Source organism: Telopea speciosissima, chromosome 3, assembly GCF_018873765.1.
Source record: "Telopea speciosissima isolate NSW1024214 ecotype Mountain lineage chromosome 3, Tspe_v1, whole genome shotgun sequence".
In the NCBI taxonomy this organism is placed as follows: domain Eukaryota; kingdom Viridiplantae; phylum Streptophyta; class Magnoliopsida; order Proteales; family Proteaceae; genus Telopea; species Telopea speciosissima.
The window spans coordinates 16,816,228-16,832,375 of record NC_057918.1 but is presented as its reverse complement, the minus strand read 5'-3'; the positions used below and the strand labels follow the sequence as shown (position 1 = coordinate 16,832,375).

General features: G+C 36.9%; 2 protein-coding genes across 2 annotated transcripts; both read right to left on the bottom strand.

Moving 5' to 3' along the window:
* Positions 1–520: 520 nt before the first annotated feature.
* LOC122655903 (leucine-rich repeat receptor-like serine/threonine-protein kinase SKM1) lies at positions 521–4,206 on the bottom strand. Its single transcript, XM_043850285.1, has 4 exons — positions 4,176–4,206; positions 1,521–4,132; positions 649–1,061; positions 521–615 (listed from the first exon to the last, which is right to left on the bottom strand). Exons 2-3 carry the CDS (start codon positions 4,054–4,056, stop codon positions 688–690), a joined length of 2,910 nt encoding a protein of 969 aa, XP_043706220.1. The 5' UTR covers positions 4,057–4,132; positions 4,176–4,206; the 3' UTR covers positions 521–615; positions 649–687.
* An 8,485-nt stretch (positions 4,207–12,691) lies between these two features.
* On the bottom strand, positions 12,692–15,536 carry LOC122654904 (probable leucine-rich repeat receptor-like protein kinase At1g35710). The gene is made up of 2 exons (XM_043849166.1): positions 13,760–15,536; positions 12,692–13,011 (listed from the first exon to the last, which is right to left on the bottom strand). Exons 1-2 carry the CDS (start codon positions 15,534–15,536, stop codon positions 12,692–12,694), a joined length of 2,097 nt encoding a protein of 698 aa, XP_043705101.1.
* Between the last annotated feature and the right edge of the window lie 612 nt (positions 15,537–16,148).

The window sequence follows — 16,148 nt, the reverse complement described above, 5'->3', positions numbered from 1 at the left end:
AGAGCCTCGACAACCCCCATGGCCGACGGACTCCGCAGAACTGTGCTTTTATATCACCAGGGAGAGCACAATTCTACAACTGATCCACTAATAAGAAAAGCCTTGTCTTTTCAATTTTTCAAAGCCATTGACTTGTCCAATATCCTTGGAGAACCATCAAATGACTTATTTGAGAAGGAACTATTAGAAAAAGATAAACATCGCGCTATGTTCATTCTGGTCATCCAAATCATTCAAAATGATATACAACACTTCCAAAATTTTGACCTAAATCGTGTAAATTGGAATAGAAGTAGCTTATCTACATTCTATAGGTTTCAACAAGTCAAATTGTTAGAAAAAATCAGTTTAGAATCTCTTTGTGTTGGATCTCATTTTAGGTATTCTTGAATACATTTTACAATCTCAAAATGCAAAAACTTATAATAAGAAAGGAAAATATTTAGAGGGGAAAAACCTATAATCCACATGATGGCATTTAGTTATTTACATTTATACACTCTTTAGTATGTTGGCATAATAACAAACAAAACATTAGTAACACTCATGTAAGACCTTATAGTTTTCCTACCCAAAAAAAAAAAAACCTAATAGTTTATGAGGGTTAAAAATAAAGATAATATCAAAGACAGGAAGAAGAAGAAGAAGAAAAAAAAAAAAAGAATTTAAGAAAACAGAAAATCGAAACTATATACTAGCTGAGAATTTCAGCCCTGATATGCAAGAACTTGACCTGATGGCGCAGTCTAGTAGGATCTTCAATGCATCGGTCGCACAAGGTCTTGCTGCTGGGTCTGTGGCGGTGCATTGCAAGGCTAGATTCATCGTCTCAACGACCTCATTCTGAAACTTGGAGTCGAATCCTTTGATTGCAGGATCAATCCAAGTGTCGAGGTGACAATCCGAGTAGCAGTAACGGGCCCACTCAACGATGCCATCGTATACGCCGAGCTCCGTGTCCGCTGGGCCTTTGCCAGTTAGGATTTCGATCAGAAGTACACCGTAACTGTATATGTCACCCTTTTCACTCTTCTCGGTGATATCCTTTTTCTCCCTTATCTCTGCACACAAAAAATGCTCTTCAGTCCTTGAAGCGTGCTCTGTGCATGAGTGCATGACAGTCCACGCACGGGTAGTGAGTGGGATTTTAAGAGTAAAAAGAAACGCTAAAAAGGGTTTTCAGATTTTCAGTTGGGTCCCCCCCAAAATGCGTTTCATTACGCTCAAGGGTATTTCAGTCAAGTCAATGAAAAGTTTGTATGTAAAAACACACGTGGCACTAACACACGAATCAGATTTTGGTGGGATCCACATACATTTAAGTGCGGTGGTGGGATCGGGGGTCATGGTCTCGATTTTAATTTTTTTTTTGGTAAAAGATCTCTTTTTAAATCCAACGAATTAGGTTTAGTGCTGTGTCGGTCATTATTAAAAGACTAAACTACCCTTGTAACAGACCCATAACTGTTTTGCGCTTGGGATTGGTCATTGGAATGGGAGTGCAGAGTTCAGGCACGTACCTGGTGCAATGTAGCCTGACGACGGAAAGCTCTTGCAGTCACTACGGACGAAACCAGGAAGGCAGGGTTGTAGGCGAGGCTCTTCTTTCCCGTCAACGATTATTTTCTCCGGCGAGAGGTCTCCGATTAGAAAACTCGGCAAACGATGGTGTAGAAACTGAAGAGCTTTTACGATCCGAATCGCCATTGTCTTTCGACGCTCCCAGCTTAAACCACCAAGAACGTCTCTCAAGCTCTTTCCTTCCACGAACTCGTAAATGAGAAATCCACCCTTCTCCGACCTGCAGATCCCTGTTAATTTAACAATATTTGGATGTCGAAGCTTTCCCAGCTCCGTCATTTCAACCCAGAAAGTTGATGGCACAGATTTATCATTTATTTCCATAACAATAAACTGTACGTCGTGAACGGAAGATTTCCCTCTGTACGACGTTCCTTCACTTCCTTTGGAGACTACATTCTCTTCCTTCATACACAGTAAGATATCATCGATCGTGATGGCATTTGAGACGCTTGAATCGAAGAACTGCAACTCCCATGTCCCATCCTCATGGTCAACCTTTTTGAGCTGCGCTCCACTCCTACGCCGCATGAACGTCACGACAGAAAGCGAAAGCGCGAGCACAACCAAAACAACTAAAAACGAAGTGATGAGAAGCCACCATACAGGCTTTTTTCCTGTTCTGCATGGCGGTAAACCACTTATAGTTTCGCCTCCGCAGAGATCATTGCCGGCGACGGCACTCGAGTTGATACCCAAAAATGCTCCGGTGGATGGCAACCTCCCGTGTAAATGGTTATGAGAGATGTTCACTTGAAGAAGCGATTCCACCGTTCCTAAAGTAGGTGGAATGTCACCGAATAACTTGTTTTCCGACAAGTCGAGCGCACCCAGAACCGGCATTTCGGAGAGAGAAACCGGAATTGGGCCGCTGAGCTGATTTCCACTGAGGTCCAAACTCACCAGCTTCTTGCATGAAGCTAATTCGTTGGGGATGAAACCGTTGAGTTGGTTTTTGCTGAGCTTCAACTCCACAAGCTCCGATAGGTCGCCGAAAGACCGGGGAATACTTCCTGAAAAGCTGTTTGCCGAAAAGTCCAACTTCTCGAGCTTCTCGCTGCCGAAGGACTCAGGCAATTTTCCGAGGAATTTGTTCCTTGACAAACTCAGCATCTGAAGAGAGGGCGTATCCCACCTTTGCTGATCGATCCTGCCTGAGAAGCTGTTATCGGAGATTTCAAGAAAGTAGACAAGTGGCAGTTTCGTGAACTCTGGAGATAATTCACCGGATAAGAGGTTATTCTGTATTCGGATTCTCTGTAAGCTTCTGCATCGACATAAGCTCTCCGGGATTTTGCCTCGAAGGAAGTTGGAGAAGAGGATAAGCTTAAAAAGACGACCGGAATTGCAGAGACTCTCTGGAATTTTTCCAGTGAGTTTGTTCGTCGAAAGGTCCAGTAAAGTGAGATTGCTCCATCTTCCGAGGTTCTTTGGAATCTCGCCAGATAATCTGTTCGACCAGAGTTGGACAACTTGGAGACGAGGTAACGAAGCCACGGCTTCCGGAATCCTTCCAGTAAAGTTGTTGGAGAAAAGATGAAGAATCTCCAAGTTTTGCAGCTGACCTATAAGCTCCGGGATCTGTCCAGAGAGATAATTATCGCTTAGGTCAAGCGAAATCAGCTTCCTCAGTTGAAACATCGATCGAGTAATCGAGCCAGTGAGTCTGTTCTTATAAAGGAAGAGATACTGAAGATCAGTGAGGTTTCCGAGTGACGACGGTATTTCCCCTGTGAGATTGTTGTAGACTAGATCAAGATGGTTCAAAGAAGTTAGTTCACCGATTTCTTTTGGTATTTCACCTGAGAGGTTGTTGTAACCCAAGTAAATCCACTTCAGACTCTTCATTTGGCCCAACTCCCGCGGAATATCACCGACCAACTGGTTCGAAGCTAAGGTCAAAAACTGCAACTCTTTGAGGTTCGCTATGGAAGTAGGAATACTTCCTTGCAAGACATTTCCACCGAGATCAAGAACTTTTAGGCTCGTAAATAGTTTGATTTGCGCCGGGATTTTACCGGAGAGCATGTTGTTCGATAGATCTAACGTCTCAAGGCCTGAGATGGAGCCGTGAAGAACCAGAGAAGTGAAGTTGTTGTTGCTGAGATTGAGGTGTCGAAGCGAGGAACCAAAGAAGGTTTCCAACGGAATTTGTCCGTAGAGTTCATTGTTTGACAGATCGATGCTTTCGATGGACGGTAAGAGGAAAAGAGACGGAGAGAGTTTGCCGGAGATATTCTTTCCAGAGAGTTCAATTGAGACAACATGTGAAGAATTGACGCATGTGATACCGTGCCAGTTGCAGAAAGCGAAACTGGAATTCGAATTCCAGTCAGCGAGGAACTGAAATGGATCGCTTATAGAAGCTTTGAATGATAAAAGAAGTTCGAGTTCCTTTCCATTCAGTACTACGCTGGAGCTGAAGAGTAAGAAAACAAGAAGTAGAACATAGGCTTGGCCTCCTCTTTTGTCCATCTCTTTCTCTGCCTTCCAAAACCTCACACGAAGTTGATTTAACCTTCGAGTTCTATACTATATCATCTATGTTGAAATTCCCTGCAAATCGATCCAATAATTCTCTTCTCGTAACACAAAATCTTGTTGTAACTCCAAACCTAATCCTGATAACAGAAGAAAATAGGAATTAAAAAAAAATAAAAAAATAACTATACCGCATGCAAGAAGAGATTCAGAATCTGAAAAGAGAAGTGTTTCAGTGAAGTACTTACTGTGATTTTGTGATCAAAAGTACGTCAGGCCATGGTATCATTCTTAATCAAGCTTGGTGATACACTAAAACTGTCATCAAGGAGAAGAGAATACTTTTAATTAAAGAAATCGTACAGAAGTTAAAGAAAAAAAGAAGGAAAATTGTTAGCTGTTTCAGAATTTTGTAGAGATGATCAAAAAGCCAAAACAGAGATTAATGTAAGGAATCCAGGTGAAACGTTTGATTACGTACCTAAATCGCATCATTTCTCTTCCGAAAAAGAAGAAATTTACAAAGAAATTAACAAAGCTTGAATTTGAAAGAGAAGAACAGATAAGGAAGAGAGAAATCAAAAAGAGTGAGCAGAGAGAGCAGCGTAGGCCAAGGTGAGGGTAGAGGAATAGAAGGAAGGGTTGTTTGTTTAAATAGAAGTGGAGCAAAAACGTTTGGAAGTGGCCCTAGTTTTGAGTGAATTTACAAGAATGACCCTTGACTTCCGTTAAAAAGTTTGACACGAGACTGGGATTGAAAGGGAAACAGGGACAGATGTTGCATAAACCTCTGATTTTGTCGGGTTATTACCAATTTCATCTTTGACTGACGATGAATGGGGACAAGAAATTTTTTCCTGTAACCGTTGAAAGCTTTGAAAGCTGTTGCTGTACATATAACTTTACAAAAGTAACTCATCTTTTGATAAAATCTACAAAAATACCCCCAAATCATACCTTCTTTTTTTTTTTTTTTTTTTAAATTATTTTTGCATAAATTATTGCCCTTAAAAGGAAAAAATCTCTACTTAGTAGGGATGTAAACGGATCGAATTCGGTCGGATAGTGACATTATCATATTCGTATCCGTTTATATTCTGACGGATTCGGATAATATCCTATCGGTATTCGGATGGATTCGAATAATTTCAGGATAATGATTTTTTGAATACAGGTTCTCCTAAATGGATATGAATACAGATCGAATACGATTTTTTGACTATCCGTTGACATAGTTACCGTTTTTATGATGAAGGTTAGGGTTGAAACTTAAGAGTTCAGTTATTACCCTTTTTTCTACTCTTCTTAGTCTTTTATTCTCTTACGTTTTTTACTTTTGATTTTTTAATAGATATGTAATTCCATGTAACACATTGCATAAAATAATATATATAAACCAATAACAAATCTAGAAAAAGAATCACATTATCTTAACTTATAAATTTATAAAAACAAGATAACAAAATCCAATAAGGTAACTTAAAAGGATAGACAAACACAAAGTTATATTTCACATATTTTATTACCGTTGGACTGCTAAACGAATCGGATAATAATCGATCGGATAGGGGGATTATCATATTCGTATCCGATTAATTTCGGACGGATTCGGATTCTTCTAAACGAATACGAACGCGGATCAAATACAGATTTACGAATATCCATTTACATCCCTACTACTTAGTGGTGTTTCCTATGCCCTCTCACAGAGCACCGTGAAATGACTCCTCTGCCCTCTGGGTAGATGCTCAGGCATGCTCCCCCTTTAGACCAAATGCTTATGTAAAGAACATGCGACCAAGTAGAGATCTCTTGCTTATTATTAAGATATAAAATGGAGAGGGCTGGTCTCGGCGCAACAATAAGGTTGCTCTATATTGTGACCAAGTGATCAAAAAGATAGTGAATGGGCTGGGTGCGTTGGTTTAGTGACTTTAGTCCCATATCGGGTGTGTGAAATTTTCACTTTCAAAACAAAAAATAAATCGGAATTATTGGTTTGATTACGGCCAATTTTGATTCAAAATTACTATTATCCTTATGCCAATGAACTATCATCCTCTCACATGAGATTATACCATCCTGACCATGTAGATTTCGTATGGATTATACCATTTCCCATGCTGCTATTAGTATGAAGTGGGAGATTCTCTTACATTGGCATCGTTCCCCATATAAAAAATACAATATAAAGAATTTTGGAACAAGTTTATTTCCACCTATGGTTATAAGTGATAATAATAGGGGTGAGAGTTTATGAAAAAACTCACGCCCCAAGAGCCCAATCACAATTGATGAATAGATTTCTCTATTCACCTTAGGTGACTGAAAACTTTCTCTAATAATTTTATATTATGACCAAAATTGACAATTGATCCCACCCTCAAACGCCCTATTTCACAAGTACTTGCAAGTGACTGGAGAGAATCTATGAGTGAAAAAACCGACCAAAGTCATCATAACAGAATGCTCAAATTAATTGTATATTTCGATCAATATTTTTTGCGAAAAGGTTTTCTGAGATGTTGGCACAGTGTACACTAGTATCCCTATGTCTATCTCTCTTGAAACACAAGAAAAGTAAAATGAGAAACAGTCATATTCATAAGTCATGTAATGTATGTATGTATATATATATATATATATATATGGTTGGTTAATCAAGGAATACAAACTATAGAATTAGTAAAAGTTATCAAAAGCTATCTAAGTGTCTTTATCTAATCTCATTGCACATACTAATTCAATTAAATGCTGGCTTAAGGCAATGATAGTTACATGTACACTCTAAAATCTAATGAGTGTGAGGTGTTTTTTAAAGTTTGAAAGTTGTGGGTGATTTATGAGGGCCTCATCTAAATATTAAAATATTTTATTTTTTATTTTAATTAGGTGCTATTTTCTTTGAGAAAATGTTATATCTCTTCTAATTAGCATTTTGAGCACTCCTTTTTTGAATATTTCAACAATTTAAATGATTCTTTCTTCTAATGTTTACTCTCTCATTTTTTTTTTTCTCTTATGAGAAACTTTACAGTTTGGGGAAATGGAAATATTCACCATAGGAAATGCTAACTCTATTAGGAAATAAATTTCCATTATCACAATTCAACCACTATATCTCTTGGATAAGAATGAAAAGTTCCTTAATGTTAGAGAGACTAATATCCCACAACAATGTATCTCACCAATCTCATAACCTAAGTTTATATGTCATAGCAATTAATATTAAAATTATAAGTATTTACTTGTTTATTATATTTTTGGAAAAAAGTTCTTTGAGTCGCCGAAGCGAGTTACACTAGCACCTTTTATCGCACCTCCGCTTGCTTAGAGAACCCTCATGTGATATTATAGAAACTCCAATGGACCCCTTAAACCAAGTACAATGAATGATAATTCATTCAGGTAGATGAGTAGTATCCGCTATTGTAAAAACTCCATTGGACATAGTTTTCTTTAAACCACGGTGAATGAGAATCCATTCATTGTGAGGCTTCAGATGCTTAAGAGAGGATATTGGGAGGGCATTTTGGGGAACCTACTAAAACCCTGTAGGGGTTTGTGAACCCTAGGATGGTGGGTAAACCTTCACCGCATGGTGAAAAGAAAACTTTCTCCAATTTCAATACTATTTTTTGAGGTGGCAGGTGAAGTAGTGCAAAAATCTAAAATATAGGTTTGAGAGAGAGCTACAATAGTATGACCAACAAGGATCAAAGTTGACTAATTATTAGGATTAAAGGGCCATATTAATCATATATGAAGAATTAAACCCCATGTACTGATGTACAGATAGATTAAACCAAGCAATGGTGTGACAGTAATTCTGATGTGGAAAGAGCCCTAACTTGGAGAGAGAGAGAGAGTATGAAATCAAAGTAAGATAACCTCATGCAATGCAATATTGTAAAGAAGAGAAATTAATAGTCTTACTACACCTTTTGTTAGGTCACTTTATTTATGAACTTTGATTCTTTCTCATTAGGGTCTTCTCTGCTGGCTGGCTTGCAGAGTCTGAAACTGAATCAGTAAAAGAGGGAGGCAAAGAGGAATGAGAAGATAGAGCTACTGAGAGGGATTCAGTATAAGTAGTAAAAGAAGAACTTAAAAAAAGAAGAAAGTTGAAATTCTTTTAAAAAGAAAAGTTGAGTGTCTTTATGTTACTGCTCGTGCACCCTTTTACTGGACCCACTCATCTCTTTCTCGAAGGAATATACAGTGTGTGGTCTTTATCACACACAGCATGCTTTCCTCATCTCCATTTTCTAGGGTTTTTCGCTCTTCACTCTTCTCCCCTCCACTCACCACTCTCTTTGAGGCAATGAGGTCTCACAACTTTTTGAGTAGTCAAATATTATAAGCAACTAAACATTAATGTATATAATATATTCTCTTTCATAACCTACCCTTTTATGTCGTCTGTGATTATTCCACTACATTCCCATTCTTAACTTATTATTAGAGGCCACTATATATTCCCTTTTTAGATCATTAATATTTTATGAATGAAAAGGATATTGCCTATACATGTATCTATCTGTTCATCTATGCTTCATACCCAAAATCCTATCTGGAAATTTTTTTTGTTGTTGAAAAGCTTTTCATAGAAAAAAAATTTGGAGGGTTTAATTCAAAACCTTAAAGGCATTACGTTGAGAGAACTCCTTAGATATACGAAGACACCAAGAACCTGAACAAACTGATGTAGGATTATAATTCTAGAATTTCTAATAACGCGAGAGAATATACAGAGGGACTATGGGTTTCGATACCATGTTGAATAAAGTAGAATGGCCCATGAAATACCGATTGAACATCTAACCAAAACCTTAAGGCATTAAGTGGAGAGACCTCTACAAGTAGTATTTCGGAGACTATCTCACTTTAATAATTTAACAAAAATTCAAGATAATTTCATGCTTTAGTATGCCACTAGACTATAAGAAGAGTGTTACATAAATAACAACCATTTGAGATTAAGAAGGATCCCCACAACTTCAAAGAAGATTATGGCATTTTCAAAGGGAAGTGCTAGTTGTTAGTGATTAATGATGGTGATAGGGTCCTTAGAGTTGCAGTTATGGTTTTTTTTTCTTTCTTTCTTGGCTTGATAACGTGAGAGGAGGGGAAGAGATCTTATCATTATTGTCAATTGTATCATATTTGAACAAAAAAAAAAGACATAATCATATGATCCACTAAATTTCTATAATAAACTTAATGTATAATCCTCCATCGATCTCTACCATTGATTAGCTTCCATTTTTTCTGATCTCGGCTGTCGATTGGTTCCCGGCCGGTTCAAGGATCCATGATGGTCCACGTCCTTAATTGGATTTTTTTTTTGATTAATTGTTTAATTAATACTTTTATTTTATATGATGATGAATGATACTTAGCAGCCAATCAATATAATATGCCTAGTACAAGCTTAATGATACTAAGCAATAATACCAAGGTTAATTACTGGCCGATCTTTCTAAACCTTAATACGGACATGACAAAACAACATTTCACACCTTAGAGGTTTGTTGGAATTAATTATTGTTTTAGTTGTTTAAGCCATGACCATTTTTATTCCATTAACATTTAAGTATCCATCCATAGTAGGTAATCTCCCACTAATTATCTTTTATGTTTAGAAAAAAGATCATCTTTGCCTTTATGTTGTGAAGACCATTAACATACAAAACTAGGTTTTAGTGCTTCTTTTGTACTAATAATAGTTAATTAGCCATCCTGGACCTTAATACCTTTTATTTAATTATTATTAGTTTAGTAATCACTTTTCCCTTAATTACTGAGGTATGCATGACGTGAAGAAGACTCATATACTCTGCAACTGGTTCTCATATTTAGGGGAGAATTTTATTTCTAAGAAATGTCTCAATGTGATCACTCAGCCAAGGTCTTGAAATAATCAAACAAGAATTACTGAAAAGTTGTTTAAATTTTAATTAAAGATTAAATGAATGCATAACGATGATATTAATCCGTGATTAATTTTATTTTCTTTAAATTTTGTAGGCAGAGACAAGAATAGGTTGGATGGAGTAGAGAATTCACTGGCAAATAGATAATGCCCAAGCCCAGCCCATATTGTCCTCCGTTTATAATAGTCGCAGTGGAGAGCCCAGCACACATTACAACCTTCACTGTAGTAGAATAAGTTTCGTCTGCACTTATAGGCCCGACGTGAATTGATCGATTGAAGCCCAAAACCGGACCAATAGGTTAGTAAATGGTCCAGTGCTTGGTTGTACCTCGATGGGCATCCAACTGAAAACGACCATTTATAGCTTGATCAACTCGTTTATGACCTATTTACAGTCCTTTTATAACATAATTAGCCCAATTAGACTGTTTAAAGATTGATTATAGCCCCATTAGTCTGATTAACATGACCCTAATTATGGGTTGGTAACTGACCCATCAAATTGTAAACGTGTCCATGCCTAATTTATGAGGCCCGATTACCTAGACAATGGGATAATGGTGCAGGGCTTTAAATTGGTGGGAACATTAAGCCCGACCAAGACTGAGCGGTTGACACACCTAGTTGTAGGCATATTATTTAACTGATCCCAATTAACTAAATTGTGGGCTTCATTGTTCATATCTCAATGAGAACACAATATAACACACCAAAGTACTATTTTAAGTTACAAATATCCTTTAGAACTTCAAATATGTGCCAAGGCGAATTCAAGTAACCTTGCTCTAAGGCCATTTGAGGCTTTGCAATTACACTTACTACTAGGGCTAGGGCTACAATTTGGATTGAAAGGATGGGGTCATCCAAGCAGATATGGCTGGCTACCTGGTTCTTTAATGTGAAAAATCAGCCCACAAATCCAAGCCCAACCATGCATCTGGTTTTCTATTAGTTTCCAACAGGATTATATTTTTTGAGAGAGAGCGCTGCTTGGTCGTGTCGCCTCTGCATCAGCGCAGGGATCAATGGGAATGCACACCCAAGCATCCAATATGGGGGCAGGTGGTCATTTCACCATCCATGTGTCTGGATGTAGGGGGTGCAACCAAGCAGCCTTCTTCTTTCCTTTTTTTTTCAATCACAAAAAATAAAAAAAAATAAAAAAAAAGGAGAAGACTATATTCTTCACATTCCGAGTGAAGGATTGGAAACACACATGCACTTGGGTTCAATCCCAGTGGATTTGCCAAATGTGGAAACCGGATTTTGCCCATGCATGGATGTGTCAAACGGTTAGTTTGATCCAATTCCGATCAATTTTTGGTTTAATATGTATACTAGGTCAGACTGAAACCAGACCAATAAGGTGTTCAATTGGTTTCAGTATCTGTCCAATTAGTTTCAAACGGCTCAACCAGTGCAGTTTCATCATCAACATCCCTACATGGCACCTCAACATTGTTGGAGTCTCCATTTGATTGTAAGGGAATTAAAGGGAAGGGACGTGAAAAATTTTAAACTTAAAAATTTGAAAATTTTGTAATGTTATCATAACTAGTAATGATGCTTTTTAAATGAATTTTTATCAGCAAATATGAAATAATTTGGAGTTGGTAATATAATAATATATTATTAAATAGAGTCGGAGAAAGGGTTTTTAACCGAAACTTAGAGAGCATGAGAGGGAGAGAATTAAGATGAGTAAGAGTATTTTTATTATTTTATGGCCAAGTGCGAAGCTGGCAAAATATGTCATCTTCCAAAATGTCATACATACAATTACAAGTAGGAATGTCAACTAAAAGGCACAATTGTAGGGTTCTAAATGCTTTAGAACACAACAACTTCATTATCATCTCTAATCCCTACAACAATGAGAGTAAATAGCTCTTGATTACTCTTAAAGTAAACCTAGCTACCTTAGCTATAGAGTTGAGAAAAGTAAAATCAAGCTAGTCTATATGTTAATCATCATCTTTTGTTGCATATGAGGCAGTTAATTTAAATGATGTTAGGCTAATAGTAACTTGATTAGGAATAAAAATATTATTTACCTGATGAAGGAGCCAACATCGACATGACAAGGATTGGTTTTGATGATTTTGAGATAAGGATCCTAAGGAACCACTAACTAAGATTAAACCGATGTGACCACTCTATTCTATATCTAAGATCAGATTCTTGGATCACAGTTACTGCATTTTGGAATTTCAATGATATAGGCATGGTTTTAGTGCACGGTATCGGATCGGGGTATCGATCACCTGCAAAACCGATATGATATTGATACGATATCATCATGGATAGTCTGTATCGACAAATTTATTCCTAATTCTACTTTGAAACCAACTGTTATCATTTGGTTTAGTAGTATAAACCTTCTTTTTTCGAGAAGGGATGAAATGACTATTTGTACAGCACGACTTTATGATGGCATATTGGTTGGAATATTCTATAATCCATTCTAAAAAGATCAAGTTCCATGGATTATTTTTTCTTTTAATTCAGGCAACAATGCACATATAAAGGTCCAATTCAGGAATACTCAAAAAAAGTTTCATGAATTTAAAAAAGAAACTAACAATACTTTAAATAATACATGAAAACGTCTTACCAATTTAAGATCCAGATTCATCAACCTTTATGTATGGATCTGATTTTATTTCGAAGTTCCCTAATGACCACAATGAATTATGAAGAAGGATTGTGACGAAGGTTCATTGGACTTCGTAGTTCCTGAGATATGTATTGCATAGTTGGACGAGATTTTGGATTGGAGCTCAAGCATGCAAATACAAGCACCATTGATAAAGTCAGATCTTGAGCTACCGATTCTGATGGTGGTGGGAGACGTGGGTCTAACACATCCTTCAATATTATATCTCTTGCATTTGGCAATGATAATGAAGAGATGAGTTCACCAGGATGCCTTCCCATAACTGTCTCTAGTGCCAGTACCCCAAAGCTAAAAACATCACATTTTTCAGTTACGACCATTGTATAAGCAAGCTCTGAAAAGAACGGAAAAGAAAATGAACAAATTCAGCTTCTACATATAATCTTATGGAACATTCAAATTCAAAGATTATCATCAATTCGAGTAAATATGCAATATTTGACATCAACGAGGTAGCAATTTTAATTTTTTGGGTAGCAGAGAGCAAGGGAGATAAGTAAATGAGGGCTAGAATGAGAGTTTACCAAGGTAGACCAGCTAGCTAGTGTGTCGTTGCATGAGCACTTCATAAGATAATGGCCTTTGGGCTTGGGCCAAGCAGTGATGAACATTGTGTAACTAAATTTTGGATGGGCTTACTAGTATATGAGTGGAACTTGGACTGAGAAACTGAATTTAGATGGGCCCAACCTTGAATTTTAATAATTTTGTTTGGTAAAAAAAAAAACTTGGATTTTAATGGGGACCTTAACCAACACTAATTCTGTTTAGACTTTACACTAAACAATGATGTTGCAAAAGGGAATAGTTCCAGTCAGAAAATGAAAACAGTAATAGGAATGGATCTCAAGTCTTTTGCATGGAGAATTCTTGAGATCATGCTTCATTTAGTTGCAAGGGAAGTGAAGGAAAATATTTATATTTTCTGTACAATATATTTCACTTTTAAAGAAAATATTTGCATTTCCCTTGCAATGAAAAGAAACCTGAATTTTTTTCAGGGTAAAAATGATTGATCAAAATCAGTATAAACAATCTTAGAATTATAAACATTGAAAAAGGACGAATACATTTCAACTTACCTGGAGCAATATATCCATATGTGCCTACACATATAGTGCGGTTGGACGAATCGGGATTTAGAAACTTAGCAGTTCCAAAGTCGGAGACATGAGGCTCAAGATCTACATCCAACAATACATTATTGCTTGATATGTCCCGATGAATTATTGGTGGCATAATGTCATGATGCAAATAAGACAAAGCTTGTGCGACCCCTTTGATGATATTTAAACGTTTCCTCCAATCCAATTCCATGGCTTCTGCTTCAATTCCAAGTACATAGGCTAAGCTTCCCTTATCCATATATTCATAAACTAAAAAAGTGCCCCTTCGATGGGAACAAAACCCATAAAGTTTCACAATGTTCCGATGTCGGATTGTTGTTAATATGTGTATCTCATTAATGAAACTCTTCTCATAGGTTTTCTCCTCAATTTCTAGACGATGAAACTTTTTGACAGCTACTACTTTCCCTGTAGGTAGCTTTGCCATGTAAACACTCCCACAACCTCCAGTGCCAATGCAATATTTGATGTCGAATTCTTCTGTTGCTTCCATTATGTCACTAAATGCAATCATTCCGTCATAGTTCCATATGGAAAATAAATCTCCATTTTTTGGTGTTCTTGTATTAGTGATTAAGTTTTTGCACTTTGCTTGCCTGGAGAGGATGAACCTGACAGCAACAATTACAAGTGCAATAAGTATGATGATAGAAAGCGATACAATAATGGAAATCATCTTCATTTTAGGTAGCCCTTCCTCTTTTTTTGGTACAATTGGTAGCCCTCCCTCACTGTTTGTACATGTGGTACCCCAATAATGACTACACAAACCTTTGTTATTCCTAAATGCTTCATATGAATATTTATAAGCTATTTTGTCCGGAACAACACCCTCTAGATCATTGTAGCTGAGATCCATGTAAGTAATAAAATTGAGTTTCCACAACTGTGGAGGTATTGAACCATTTAGTTTGTTGCTGCTGAGATCAAGTCGCACCAGATGTTCCATATCTCCAATTTCTTTAGGGATTGAACCAGTAAACTTATTGTAACTCAGATCAAATGAGTTGAGATTCTTAAGATTTCCCATTGCTGTAGGTATTGAACCTGAAACAGTGTTACTTTCTAGGTTCAACCAATTTAAATTTCTCAAATTCCCCATTTGTGCAGGTATTGAACCTGAAAGTGAGTTATATCGTAGGTTCAACTGTGTTAGATTTCTCAGATTCCCCATCTGTGCAGGTATTGAACCTGAAACTCCGTTATCGCTTAGGTCCAAATGATTGAGATTTCTGAGGTTTCGTATCTCTCCAGGTATTGAACCATTGATAATATTGCCAGAGAGGGAGAGAAAGATGAGGTTGCTCAACTTACCTATGGTAGGAGGGATTTCCCCTTGGAGAATAGTGTTGAAAGACAGATCAAGATGGGTGAGTTTAGAAAGCGTACCAATGGTGTCTGGGATGGTTCCATAAAATCTACTCCTACTGAGATTGAGACGAACTAGACATTGAAAAGAGGAGAAATTCAATTTGTTGAGCTCAGCCTGTAATAAGTAGAATTCGGATAGGTCTACCTCTGTTACTCTTCCAGCAGCGTTGCAAGTTATCCCATCCCACTTACTACATGGGCTTGTATCAGTTGCCTTCCAAGAATCAGGAAAGTTGCTGCCAGCATTTTTCCAGTTGAGTAGAGCCTTGGCTTCTGGTGATGATGATGATTCAGATGCTAGTACTGCTATTGTTGCAGCAGCCCATAGTAGAACAACTATTTCCAATACAAAGGACGCCATGGATGAACTAATTTTGATTCTGCTTAATTTTAGCTTATAATTTCCTTGCTCTGGAACCACTGCCACAAGTTATATATATCAAGATTTCTAATTATCTGAACTTTCACAAATCAATTAAAATTATTGTTATAGTCAAGTCAAAGATCATGTGTTCTTTTGATACCATCCACAAGTCTGGTTGTACTCTTTTGAGCCATTGTAGTCAGAGGATCTTATAGATCAGAATTGGCTGCTGTCGGATTTTGGTCCAATTTCGATTCGAGTTGGATGGAATTAGCTGATTCTTCTAACCGGTTCACAACTTATTATTAATTAATCAATCAAAAAGTATTTAAAAAATAAAAACCTTATATTTATTAATTTTAAAATAAATAAGTTAACTAACATATTATTGTGACTAATCAAGTTTTACCTCAGTTTCCATGATAAACCTCCCAAATCTAAAAATGGTTCCATACATCTCCCAAATCGAAGATTTTTTGGATTAATTCGAAACTATAGGGTGTGTAAATCATCCAAAAAATGAAAACATTTCCCAAGTTTTAAAAGCTACGGTGGTGAAACAAGGACAAAAAAAAACAATCTTGTACCAAAAAAAAAAAAATTTTAAAA